The sequence below is a fragment of the Myxine glutinosa genome, unplaced genomic scaffold, assembly GCF_964187855.1.
Source record: "Myxine glutinosa unplaced genomic scaffold, kmMyxGlut1.1 SCAFFOLD_1036, whole genome shotgun sequence".
Taxonomy (NCBI): domain Eukaryota; kingdom Metazoa; phylum Chordata; class Myxini; order Myxiniformes; family Myxinidae; genus Myxine; species Myxine glutinosa.
The window spans coordinates 102,556-116,152 of record NW_027617131.1 but is presented as its reverse complement, the minus strand read 5'-3'; the positions used below and the strand labels follow the sequence as shown (position 1 = coordinate 116,152).

The window sequence follows — 13,597 nt, the reverse complement described above, 5'->3', positions numbered from 1 at the left end:
CTAGGTGTGAGGCAGGAGCACCGGCCCATAGGGGAGAACAGTATTCCATTGAGCTGCGGATGAAAGCCTTGTATGTGGTGAGGAGCTCAGGTGTGCCGAGGAAGGACTTCGCACGACGGAGGATGCCCAGTCGGCGACTGGCTTTGGAGGCCAGCTTGGAAATGTGGTTTTCCCAAGAAAGATCATGGCAGATAGTGAGACCCAAAAGCTTGAGCGACAGAACTTCTTGGAGAGGATTGTTGAGAAAGTAGATGGGAGGGTTGTCCAGTCGATCTTTTCGGAGAGACATAGTAAGAGTGTGAGATTTGTCAGGATTGAAAGACATGTTCCACTTGTTTGACCAGTCTGTGATTTTGTCCAAGTCTTCAGAGAGTGAGTAGGCTGCAGACTGCCGATCTGAGGGAAGAGGAATGGAGCGGCAGAGAGTGGAGTCATCAGCAAAGAGATAGAGAGGATTTTCAAGAGAGTCAGAGAGATCATTGATGAAGACCAGAAAAAGCACGGGGCCCAGAACACTGCCTTGGGGAACTCCAGCCTGAACAGGAAGAGGAGATGAGAGAAACCCATTCAGGGCCACACGTTGACAACGACTAGAGAGGAAGTCCGCCAGCCATGCGTGGAGATTTCCATGGATACCAAAGGAGGAGAGTTTGGTGAGCAGAGCGGGGTGCCAGACCGTGTCGAAGGCATGTGATATGTCGAGGGAGACAGCTCTAATTTCCTGTTTGGCATTGAGGACCTCCATCCATTGTTGAGACAGCAGAAGCAGCATGTCCAGAGTAGAGTGACCTGGTCTGAAACCAAATTGATGATCAGAGATCAAGCCATTGGGGAAGAGGAAAGATTTCGTATCCGAAGCAATGATGGATTCCATGACTTTGCTGATAATTGGGAGAAGGCTGATTGGTTTGTAGTTGCTAGGTTCTGTTTTTGCACCTTTTTTGTGCAAAGCGGTGATGTTGGCTGATTTCCAAGCAGATAGCAGTTGACCTTGAGCAAAAGAGAGGGTGAAGAGAACAGAGAGAGGGTGAGATAGAGTGGCAGAGCAGGATTTTAGGACCCGTGGGCTGATGCCGTCGGGTCCAGTTGCAGAATCAGAGTCGAGGGTTGACAGAAACTTTTCCACCTTGTTAGGAGGAAAGGACACGGAGTCCAGGAGCAGCAGGGTATGACTGGGTATGGTGGGTACAGAGAGGGATGGGTTTGGGACACAAGATTTAGAGGCAAACGCAGAGTTGAGGCATTCAGCTTTTTCACGTGCAGAGTCAGCTGTGTAGCCGTTTGAGGTAAGGGAGGGGATGGAGGAGAAACAAACACCAGAAACGGATTTGACCAGACGCCACCAGGATTTGGAAGAGGGAGACAGATAAGAGAGTTCGGTCTTGAGAATGGAGAGATATTGTTTCCTGGCTCTCCTGAGGGTGGACACACACTTGTTTCGGGCTTTGTGAAAGGAAATGAGATTTCCTTCCGTTGGATTTGCTTTCCAGGAGACGAAGGCAAGTTGTTTCTTGGCAACAGCCTCACCACTTGATTCCGTGTACTATGGACGGGAGGAAGGGTATGACAACTGAAGACGAGATGGGATAAATCTGTGCATGAGAGAGAGCAATTTACTTTGGAAGAATTCCCAGGATGAGTTGATGTCAGAGGTGGTAGAGATGGGAGACCAGTCCAGATGATTGATGGCTGCTTGAAGACCGTGCCAGTTGGCCTGAGTGAAATGCCAGACTCGTCGACGCTGAGCAGGCTCCCTGAGGATGGTCAGAGAGATGTCCACTTTAACAAGGACATGATCAGATGATCCGATTGGAGCAGAAGAAGAGCACCAGACATTTTCAGGGAAGTTAGTCATAACCAAGTCCAGAAGAGAAGATGTTCCGTTGACTGAGATCCGGGTCGGGAAATTGACAGATTGTGTCAGTCCCAGTGAGTCGCAGAAGTCCTTTGCTGAGGAGCCATGGCTGGTGAGAGAGGTACCCACATCCAGCCAACTGGCATGATGACAGTTGAAATCACCACATATGAGGAAGAGAGAGTTGGGATGAGTAGATAGAAGTTGGTCCATATTATCAGACAGCGAGATGTAGATGGAGTCATCACTGTTTGGTGGACGGTACAACACACATAACATTCCTCTTGGAACCTATCTTTCTTGGAACCTCTGGTGGTCCTCTCAAAGGCTTCCGCGCGCGCTTATATCGCCCTCGGGCGATCAAGCCGCCGGCCTCCAGGACACACCCATCGGTGAGGTCGCCTCGGCCCTGATTGGTGGGCACGGGCTCTCTGGCTCCACCCTTGATGACGATCGGCGGGCCACCCCCTGGATGCGGCGGCTCCTCCCCCTTCTTCTCCGAGCCCACCTCGTGGCTAATGGAGTCGCGGTGAAAACCGCCCAGCAGCTGCGGCGAATGCAGTTGGCAATCGAGGCTTTGGGAATGAAAGGGGATCTATCTATTTGAATTCGGTGCAATGGAGTGTCAATTAATGGAAGACAAAGCCTTAGCCTAATACACAGAATCAGGAAATAACTACCAACAAGCAGGGAATCTATGATTGGCTAAACGTGATTGTATATGACCTAACTACGGGACGCCCTTTGACCTTTATACACAACAACTGGAGGAAGGAGGGTCCACAATAAAACAATAAAAAAAACAATTCTCATATCCACAACAATATATATATATATTTATATATATATATATATATATATATATATATATATATTTATTTATTTATATAAAAGTTCAAAACACACCTGGTCACAAGTGTGCCGCACTGACCGGGTCCTCAGTCGAGGTCCTCAGCATCATCCCGTTTCAGCCCTTCAACCTCGATACGGTCAGCTAAGGTGGGCCAGCAGGGGCACATATGATGGGATTCCTCCCTGGAACTCAAGAAGAGGCACCTTTGAAGCAGCAAGTGTGGTTTAATAATCGGGCAAACACAATTGTGGAGCACGTCCTGAAATCGCAGAGCCTTGTCACACAAGACAGTGCAAGTCCGAGCCGCACTGAAAAAACTCTGAAACAAGATCTCTTATATAATCGAACAAAGCCTAAACAATTATCCACTGAAGTAATGACCTCAGACAAGAGAGGGCTGAGTTTGAAGGCACAGATGTGTGTGAAAGTAAGATATTTCTCAAGCTCTTCTTCCAAACAAGCTGGGCTTACAAGGCCCAGGGATGCGTTCTCATAAACAAGATCCCTTGTGTTACATTTGGCAGTAAAACATATTGAGCCAGGCACATACAAATCAAAGGAAACATATTAACTCATACTCTGCTCGAGGTTAACTGAAAGCAAAACAAGAATTAAATGGCAACTATTCCCATAATTTTCTCCCTTTGGAAGATGTTGAAAAACGTCTCCAAGGCTGGATCTGACCGAGCCGTGGGACAACATGTTTTGCATTGAATCTAGCTTTTTTGAAGCAAGCAAAGAAAGACAATTATATATATATTGTTACAGACGCGGCTTAAAGATGTTATTTTACCGAGCGGTTGGTATTACCGCGTCCGAACAGTTACTCCCCGATTAGAACACGATCCCGCCCAAACGTTGGCCGGATCGCACCGCAGCTGCTCAATGAGGGAAAAGACTAAAACGACGAATGCAAAGAGGAAAAGGAATAAAACGAGAAGACGTACAGACGAGTAATGGGATTTATTATTTACACAAGCAAAAAAAAGGAGCAATCAAGGTTTATTTACAACACATAAGACGCAGGTGACACAGTGCAAATACTAGCTTACCTACAGACTTAACTTATTCCCAGGACAGAACAAACAAAGACACTGACTCACGCGGGGAATTGCAGAGTGGATTGCTGGAAGGAGGTGTGTGGCTGGAGGGGGGGGGGGGGGGGGGGCGGCACGGAGCTGGCTGGAGCTTGATCCCGCACGGGACGTCGGGCTGGACCTCGACGGCCGCTGATGCCACCGGGCCTGTCGTGTGCGCGGGATCACGGGTCGGAGCTGCTTGGTGGAGCCGATGCGCTGGTGGGGGGGTCTGGCGTGACGGGTTCTCTCCTCCTTACGCGCTCTTGCTCTGATGACCCAGCTCTTTTTCGTCCCTCCTTGTCTCAACTCAAAGTGCATCTCTCGTGGGAACACCCCCGCCGTGGGTTATATAGGCCCCGCCCCTCAACCTTTGCGAACCTCCCCCAAACGTTCTCTCCCCGCCCTCTCAAGCCAAACCCCTTGTTCATGGTTGGTCGAGTGGGGCTGGCTCACTTCTCCCCTCTCTGACGAGGTGGGGACCCGCCTTTCTTCCCCAACCCTGCCTCGTGGTCAATGGCGGATGAAGGGAAAACCGCCCAACATGCAGTTGGCAATGCGAATTGCAATTGACGAAAAGGGGGGAATGGAAGTGTTGGGAGTGGGAATGAAGGGAATCTATCTCTTTCACTGGTGCAATGGAGTATTTCAATTAATGGGAGACACAGCCTTACTCTAAAAACACATAATAAGAGATAACTATCAAACAGAGGTATTCTATTATTTGGCTGACGTGTATGCTTGTGGACTAATTATGGGATGCCCTTTCACCTTTACACAGCTCCGGAGGTAGGGGGGCGCAGACTAAACAATAATAATAATAATACAGCACACAATCAAAAAATATACAGTCCTCATCTCCGCAACAATATATTTCTCAGGTGCCCTGGGTCACGTGGCTGGGTCCCCCATGCCCCCCCCCTCCTGCCCGACACATACACATCCACATGCAGCAACTACACCTACAGCTTATATAGCCTTTTCAGCGAACCTTCCAGCACTTGCTAGATGCGCCCTTACCACGCCCTCTTAAGCCATGCCCACCGAGCCCTGGTTGGTGGTTGCCCTTACCGTCACCGCCTTCTGACGTGCTGCTTGATGCGGCCACACCTCGTCCTCGCGCTCCTCCCCCTTTCCAGGCCTACCTCGTGGCATTTGGCTGGTTTCGAGCGAAAACCCAAGGGCAGCGAACGCTGCTGGCAAACGAGGTGGATTAGCCGAATCAGGGCATGGGATGGATGCTGCCCAACGAGGTAGATTGGAGGGTGGCCGCAAAATTAACGGGACCTAAGCTTATTATTTCGTTACACAACGCAGATGTCACTAGGGAAATGGCCTACTCTTACACATACTATAACATAACTAATGTTCTAAGGGGCCTACCTGTTGCTTGTGGACGAACTATGGGGGCAAACCGTTAACCTTTAATGATGTTATATTTACACTCTCAGAACCGTAACAATATCTACTGCTGCAGGATTTTTTTCAACATAATCCCCAAGGATTGAGATGCATATCCCATCTCAATGTGAGCTTCCTGATGCCTGTAGAATGTAACTATGTAGGGTTGCTGTGTAGCCACACTCTTGACAAACTTCTTGACATCCTCGTGCCACAATAAGTACTCGCCATGTAAGGCCTCTTTAATGGGCCCAAACGGGCAGTAGTTGGATGGAGCAAAGTGCGTACGGAGGGTGAGGGATAACCTCCAAGTTACATTTGGTGATGTGCTAGCTGCCATACAGGTGGTGTGAGGTCTGGAATTATCCTGTTGCAGAAGCACACCCTGGGACAAGAGACCGCGATCACATCTGTGAATCTCGCTTCACAAGTAGTTGAGCTGTACATTGCACTGGTCACAGTCTGTTCTTTAAATGAAATCAAAAGGGGACCGTTCATACCCCAGACCACCATCAGCATGATTTTGCCAACAGACCACTGGACCTTAAAAGTCTTCCTCACAGGATATGTGGAATGTCCACTCCATCCTTTGTTTCTTTAATCATGGTTTGTGTTGGAACATCCAATCTTGTCTCCAGTCACAATACGAGGCAGGAAGTCGTCGTCTTCATTATGAAAGAGTTGGGAGTAAGGCAGTATTGGTTTCCAAATGCTGGGCCATATCAGCATCTGTGAGACACCTGCCTGCATGATTCCTTTCAAAGGTTGAGTTGGTTATCGACAATCGCATGTATGGTACCATGGCAGAAGCCAATTTCATTGGTAGTTGACATGTCCATAATTTTCGATAGGTTTGTACATTAGGATAATGTTCTATGAAGACACGGCCTCCCATGGACTCCCAAGACGTTGTTTATCACACACACTTTGTCTACCTACTCCAAGCTTTTCCACCCACCTATAGACATTTCATAGGAACCGGCAAGATGGTTACCGAAGGAAACTCCAAGGAGGGAAAACTGGAAAATTGGAAGGAGGAGGGATTTATTTTTTGGATACAGAATCAAAGCTCGTGTAAGAGCTAACACATTGAAATTTGGTGGGATTAACGGGGATAGAAAGGGTCATGTTTTTGGATTGGGGACGATCTGAGATGGTGGTGAACAGCTGTTGTGAAGATCTGGAGGGGAGAATGAGATTGAAGAGGATGTGGAAGTTGATTCAGCAGGTGGGAAAAAGGGGAACAAATGAGTGGAGGTGAGCAGTGATCCTCTATTTAGGTAGTTTCACCAGAAGGGGATTGATGGTGGACCGCGTGAGCCCTGCAGAAACCTGAGGGGGACAAAGCAAGGAAAAAGCGGAGGGTACAAGACCAGAAAGGAAGCAGTAGAAGACAGAGAGACCACTGACCTGTCTGTGATGGCTAAGTGATAGGCCCATAGACTCAACTTCATTGCAGGAGAATCCAATAATCTTGAAGGCCTTGGTTTCCACAGCGTCAGAGCTGAGCAAGATATGAGGCAGAGGCACCAGCCCAGAGGGGACATCATTAGAAGGAAGCAAAAGAGGACTTTACCCTTTTTATTTTGCGCCGACAAAAATTTAAAGTCTGAAAGGTCAACACCTTGTGACCCTTTTCAGCAGATAACTCAAAGCCTTTTATTCTTGCGTTTTTAGACAAGTAAGAAGGAAGGAAAGATATCGCAGGTCAAACTCGAAAGGCACTCGGTAGAGCGCATACCTCCGCCAGGCTGAACAGTTTACGCTTTGTATCGCACTGATAGGCCGGATCTGGATTCGGACCTAAATCAAAATCTAATCGGCTTGTTCTTGTCACCTACCCAAATCATCCATCAAGTTTTGTCATAGCCCATCCACAACTTTTGGAAATATCGTATCGTGCTACATCGTTTTTGGCCCGATCTCTCGTGCAAGTCACAATAGTGGCAACCAACGTCTCTAGAGTAACTGAAGCAAGATGATTTTACACCTTTTCATTGTAAAAATCCATTCTGAGAATAAAACGCAGTAAATGACTGCAGATAAGAGTAGTCAAAAAAAAAACTTTCAACACATTTTCAGAGGTCATTTGCTCATTGAATATGCATCCATCTCACCCCAACTCTGACCCCGATATTTAAGCCAGTAATCATATCCCTTCCACCAGTTGTCCAAACAGCTATAGGCATGGCGTACAGCACTCTTTTCAAAACCTCCAAGGTCAATCCAAACCGAGGAACAATCAATCGGCTTATAAAAAGTGAGAACTTGGCTATCAGATAGTCGAGCCGGAGCTGAAGCAGGTAGGGTAAGGTTGCTGGGAATGCCAGTAGGTGTCGGACAGCCCGAAGCCCTGCAGCACGCACCTCCTTGGCCTCATTTAGCAGAGCAACACGAACACTAGATACAGAAAAGAGGACGCAAAGTAAAGAATGGCGGGAAAAGAAGAGGGGTGGTGTAGATAAGATCATAATTATAGTGAGCTTCTTGGCTTCTTTTTTGAAATAGATAAATGTGATTTAATTTAAACAGTGTGTGTTCAGTTCAGGCATAATTCCCTCCCGGAAAAGCCAAGTAAACCGAGTATCACGCTCTATTTCAGACCTGTGAAAGGTTTAAATTACATGGAATGGACGGTCAAGCATGATTTTACCCCCGAGCCAAAAATATTTCTCACATATCAAGTGTGAATGCAATGATTGGTTACCAAAGAAGGATCTGTTTCAAGCTGAGACCCAGAACCTCTTCTGAAAGTCCAACGCTGCTCAACAACTGTGGAAAAGAGAACAAGTTAAATGACTGATTAAAATGACTTTTAATGTTCTTTTATTGAATTGTATTTGTTGGTACACCTCATGGAGGAAGGCTTCCGCAGTATAATGGTTTACTATGTTAAAAAATAATCGAATAACAGTAATCATGAGTTCTGTTACAAGCAACTTCAATGCAGGAAGAGGCCATTAGGCCCATCAAGCCTACACTATGATCGCCAACATATGGTTGTTTGTCCGTGCTCTATCTTTTTTAAATGCCGAGTGTCAAGCAAGGAAGCAGCACGTACCATTTAAAAAGTATTTTGGATGTCTCGGCCAGAGTTTGAACCACCAACCTCCGAGGCCAAGAGCAGACGCTCTAACTATTATGCCACCGAGTATGGTACTTGTGTGTGTGTGCATATTATGTAAATACACTTTGCAACGCCTGAAAGAAACTGAATCGGTACAAGACGAGAAAAGGCCAGCAAGACCCAGAGGAACTTCCCCAAGGCAAGGTAAGTACTTGAAGTAGCATTAAGGAGGGGAAATCAAGTGAGTAGCTGACAAATGAAATGGGAGCAGGCCTGAACATTATCATGTCATCAAGCACTGTGCACACAAGGCTGATTGTAGCGGGTCTCCATGGCAGAGTTGCAGCAAAGAAACCACATCTGACACCAGAGAATAAGGTAAAAATTGTGCGCGCATCAGACGGCGGACTGCGGAGCGATGATTCACGTGCGCTTCACCCGTACGTGCCGTGCACGTGTGCATCGTGCGCTCAGCGTCTATGTGCCAATCGTAGCGTGTCGATCGTGAGCGGGCTTACGTGCCAAGTCATGTGATCCTTCGCTAAACGGCTTACCCAAATCTTCGTACGAATGCGCTCAAGACGCAAGATGTCATGCAGCACAAAGCACGAAAAGCACGAAACAAACAGATATTTTTCAAAAACTGCGCGAGTTAATCCATTTTGAGCCCAGGTGTTCATTCGCTGTCTGCCACATGGAAGAAGCAACAGTCCCCTGCATGGAACCACAGAATCACCTGAGCGGCATGATCACACGCGCTTCTCCACGCGACATGATGACACGTGCCTCTTTTTTCATTATCTCGTCAATTAAAATGAGTTCCTTATTATCGTTCGCTCGCTCGCTCATTAAAAGAACCGTGGAGCTCAGGGCTCCACCAATGAAATGCAGCTGTCTCTCTCACCGCAATTTATGCGCCAAAGCGCACATTTAACTCCATTCTTAATCGCTGAAATGCAAAATCATGTTCGCATACAAACACTATGTACGTGCGTTACCTGTGCTAATTCGTACTGCCCGCATTGATTTGTGCAGCCCGCACATACCATGCGCGTACAATGTGGTTAATCATGCATCAGGCACAACCGCTTGCGCGCTGCACGCTCTCGGGTGAGCGAACATTAGAACCCATGAGCCCTGTGTCGCGTTCGGCCGTGCGCACTTTGCACCGGCTAGACATTCGCCTCGCTATCCCAGCGGCTCGTGTCTCGTCATAATCTGCCTGCACGTCCGCACTCCCGTCTCCCAAAACAATCGTTCTGATTATAAAGAGAAGCCTCTCACCAAACTTTCGTTCACAAATTATGTACGCAAATCGCTGCAAGATAACATTTCGCTAAAAGAAATCGCAAATAATCGCTCTAAATATGTGTTCCTTGCGTCCAACTTTAGTCACACTAGGTTCAGTTTTTGCAGACACTTTCTGAGGTTGGCAAAATAACACACAGAAAAATGCTCCATACCTTGAAAAATCGGACGTTTTCGAAGCGAATACGACAGGCCAACCTCATCCAGTGTTGCAACCAAGGCCACCATTTGTCAACTTTGTTGTGACCTTTTTTGGATACATCTCAGCCAAAACTCAATGAGACTCATGAAAACTCACTCAGTTTAAATATAGATTTTTAAAACTCTTGCAACGAATATTTACACGAAAATATAGTTATACTTTAGAATAAAACACATGACGTGACGTCGCGCGTCTTCCTTCTGCTCTCTCTCCTGCTTCTTCCGATGACCAGTTCAGTTTCTTCTCGGAGCATGGTGGTTAAATAGATATTTGCTCCTTTCATCTCGCTCCAGTGGAATGCCAAAGTTACTTTAACGCCAGTCTTCCCGGCGCCATTCGGACATCTGGAACAATTAACTCTGGTCCACAATTTGAGCCAAGTCAGCACTCTACCTCTACTCACATTGTCCGAGGTCACAAGGTTAATCCCCAGATGGCCGACCGCTTGCTCCAAGCTCCCGGCACCCCCTCCTTGCATGACTTGAGAATCCTTTACATTGCAGTACAATCCAACCACCCTAACAAATATGACATATATTTATCTGTACTTCCACATTAGGAAAAAGGGTGATGGAGAGTGAGGTTATCAGGAAATAAGGATAAGATAATGAGATGACAAACGGTGTGATATGTTCTTGATCTTGGCCCCCGATCTCCTCCTGTGTCTAGCTAGTTTCCTCGTCATCCCTTGTTAATTAAAATCAAGTTGTTCCTCGATCATAAACTGACGTTTGTGGACACATGGACAGACGGAATGACAGACAGATAGAAGTCAACCAATTGCTTACCCCGGCTTTTTGCTTCGCGTGCGAGGAGTAGTAATAACAAGAACTATCATGTTATAGTATCAGTCAATACTTTTTGTGTACATCCATTCCCTTAATAAATGCCATCACTGTTTTACCCATGATTCCTTTATACGACTGAAGCACTCTTACAGGAATATTACACCAAATATCTCTTGTAGTACATTCCACAGTTTTGTAAGGTTAGTTGGGTTCTTCTTTTTCTCTGTTCTGGGTAATCCCATATGGCCTTGATTGGACGCATGTCCGGACTCTGGGGTGGCCATTCTAACACCTGTAGCACACCAGCTGTGACCTTGTTCTCCAAATACTGTTTTACTTTATTGGAAGTGTGTTTTGCATCATCATCTTGTTGGAGATTGAATCCTCTCCGGATTAAACGATTTCCACTCGGAAGTGCATGGTGCTGGGTGCTGCAGTATCTGCTTGTACTTCTCATTTGTTGGCGTTTTATTAATTTTAACTAGCTTTACTGCACCAGAAGCTGAGATACAACCCCAGACAGTCACAGAGCCTCCCCCTTGTTTAACAGCAGGCAAACATTGCGTGTCGTAACACGCTCCGTGTCTTCGGCAGATAAACTGGTGGCTCTTCAATCTAAAAAGTTCAAACTTCGATTCATCAGACCAGAGTACCCAGTTCCATTGTTCAGTTGCCAAATCTTGACATTGCCTTGCAAAATTATTTTTGTTTACCTTGACCTAATGGCCATAGGTTCGAATCCCGTCAACGTATTTTATTAATTTTTATTATTTTTTGAAGTATCGATCGATTTTTCAGACCATGTTGCACGAACCTCTGCTTAAAAAAGTTCAATAGGAGTTTGTTTCACCCGTATTTTTTTGATTCACCATCTTATGCACCTCTAATTTGTAATTAAAATACTTTAAGACCAACCTCGTTCCCCGGGCCCACATGGGCCCTGGTTATCTTGAACGAAATTCATCACCAAACACCGGAACCAATGAGATTAGAGCATTTGAAAAAATACTTCAAAAAGCTTATTACGCGTTTCGGAGGCTGAAAACGGCGTCAAATATTCTAAAATTGACGAAGAATTTTTAAAAGAAATCTCGCGGCCGTAGGACATAGTTTTTCACGGCCGGAAATATCTGAAGTTGAGACGGAATTCACCAAATTAATCAAGAAGGAAATTTTATAAATTTTAATCTCATCCAGAATGCAAATGGTGTCATTTTGAACTAGGTTCGGTACCTACTACACCTACCTACTCCCAACTACCTAACCTACTGATGCCACAGTGATGGGTAAAATAATGGCAAGAGGCTTTGGCTTCGCCGGTTCATTGCGGCTTTGCAGTCGGGTACTCGTAACAGCATCATAAAATGCTGTGATTCATATCGGTTGCATGAAATTTGTAAAACGTGCTTTCAAAGAAGCGACACATTATCTACTGCTCTCCGTATATAATTCCGTGCGGTGTACGTACGGGGATAGGTGGCGATTGGCGAATGCCGACTGATTACGTACACGCTGTGATAGACAGCCAATGGACACAGCGCTCTCATCGCCGTGAACGTTGAGCGCGCGAGGCACAACACACGGTTCATGCACGTGCTCAAATGTACATGTACTGGTACACAGTACGCACGGGCGGAATGCGCAACATGTTACATCGCTTCGCTGGTTAAAGTGTACGCGAGCACCATTTTGAGAAGCAGCGCAAATGTTTCTTTCGTGTAAGGTATATCAATAGACTGCAATCAATTGCAGTACACGTTTATTGACTTTCCCGATACAGATAAAAGGGCGGTGTATAAGTTGAAAAAAATTAACCCGGAAGTGGCGATCGCATTTTTTACCACGAAATTATTTTATGGACGCTTAAATTAATGTTGGGATTGTGATTGATGTCGGAATAAATTGAAGAAGATATGAATTGCCTTCATCAAGTAGTATTTATGATGGGTTAAAATGGAATAAAAAAGTACGCGTTTCTTTTGATAGAAGTCACAAGTGCGCATGCGTGTAGGTGGAAATGGACATCGCATGTGTGTGACATCGTCATTTTCATGCGATGGGGTCGATTTTCGTGGATTTGGCCGTAAAAAAAAAACGCATTGCAACATTTAGCATTGTCACAAGCAGATGACCTTGTGATACAGAATCTAATGTCCTCTTTCGAACGTATATAGATTTGAGCTATACTGAAATACGACCCGCTAAAGTGAGGTGGTCTTATGCAGATAAAAGGCAGTGTTTTTATACTCGTATTAAAACCCATGGCGGCTTAATCTTAAAAGATGAGTTGCCATTGGTTACCTGACAGGAGTAAATTCCCTATCAGTGGATCAAGGGGTCTTACTCCTATTAAGAGGAGTGGTCCCAATTGTATGACCATGCATTGTGGCCCTTTGGGGGCATGATGCATGTGTTTGAATGACCATGTGCTTCAGCCTTGGGGTTGAGGCGCATGTGTATTGTTATTGGGACAGCCTTGTTGACGTTGTGCCTTGGCCATGGGGTCAAGGTGCACGTCCAAGGCTGTTCAAATGTTTGACTTTTTACCTTTTTTCAGTGTAAAAATGGCAGGCCTTAGCTGTGGCCTCATAACAGTTGCTTGTGGCCCCTCGTGGTCAGGATGCATGTGTTTGAATGACCATGTGCTTCAGTATTTGGGTTGAGGCTCATACAAGAGCTGACAAATTGAGGTGCTGGCTAAATAAAATTAAAAAAATGTTTTGAATCCATGCTTTGAAAATTTATTCAGATTCTGAACATGAAAATTTGAAATTTGAATGATTTGGTTTTGAATGCTTTGTCTAAATGATTTGGTTTGTTGATGTATGAATCTATGTGATGCATATAAATCATGACTTCCTCCCCCATTGAACATGGATTGGTGCTAGATGCAATTTATCCCTTTCATCATCCATCTTTCTCCATCCCCCACGCCCCCACCCCACCAAAAAGGCTGGTGGGTAGTTTGTGAACAATGTATATGGTAGGGTGTGGTTCAGATTAGCATTATACAGGTTTTACAGGTTATACAGGTATTTTGGGGTTTT

The 13,597-nt window shown here is 45.8% G+C and overlaps 1 protein-coding gene across 2 annotated transcripts in view; it reads right to left on the bottom strand.

The window, feature by feature from the left end:
- Nucleotides 1-13,597, bottom strand: part of LOC137426480 (rapamycin-insensitive companion of mTOR-like) — a 49,685-nt gene that overhangs the window by 22,065 nt on the left and 14,023 nt on the right. The window contains exons 4-5 of one of the 2 annotated variants that reach the window (XR_013621612.1): nt 7,893-7,957; nt 2,762-2,849 (exon numbers count right to left, since the gene is read on the bottom strand). Coding sequence is in view for 1 of the 2 variants with exons in the window: in XM_078769065.1 (XP_078625191.1) it covers nt 7,279-7,585; nt 7,893-7,957 (372 nt within the window). In the remaining variant the exon portion in view is untranslated. Of the gene's footprint in view, nt 1-2,761; nt 2,850-6,238; nt 7,586-7,892; nt 7,958-13,597 lie in introns of those variants that run through there. The other variant, XM_078769065.1, reaches the window with a different exon arrangement.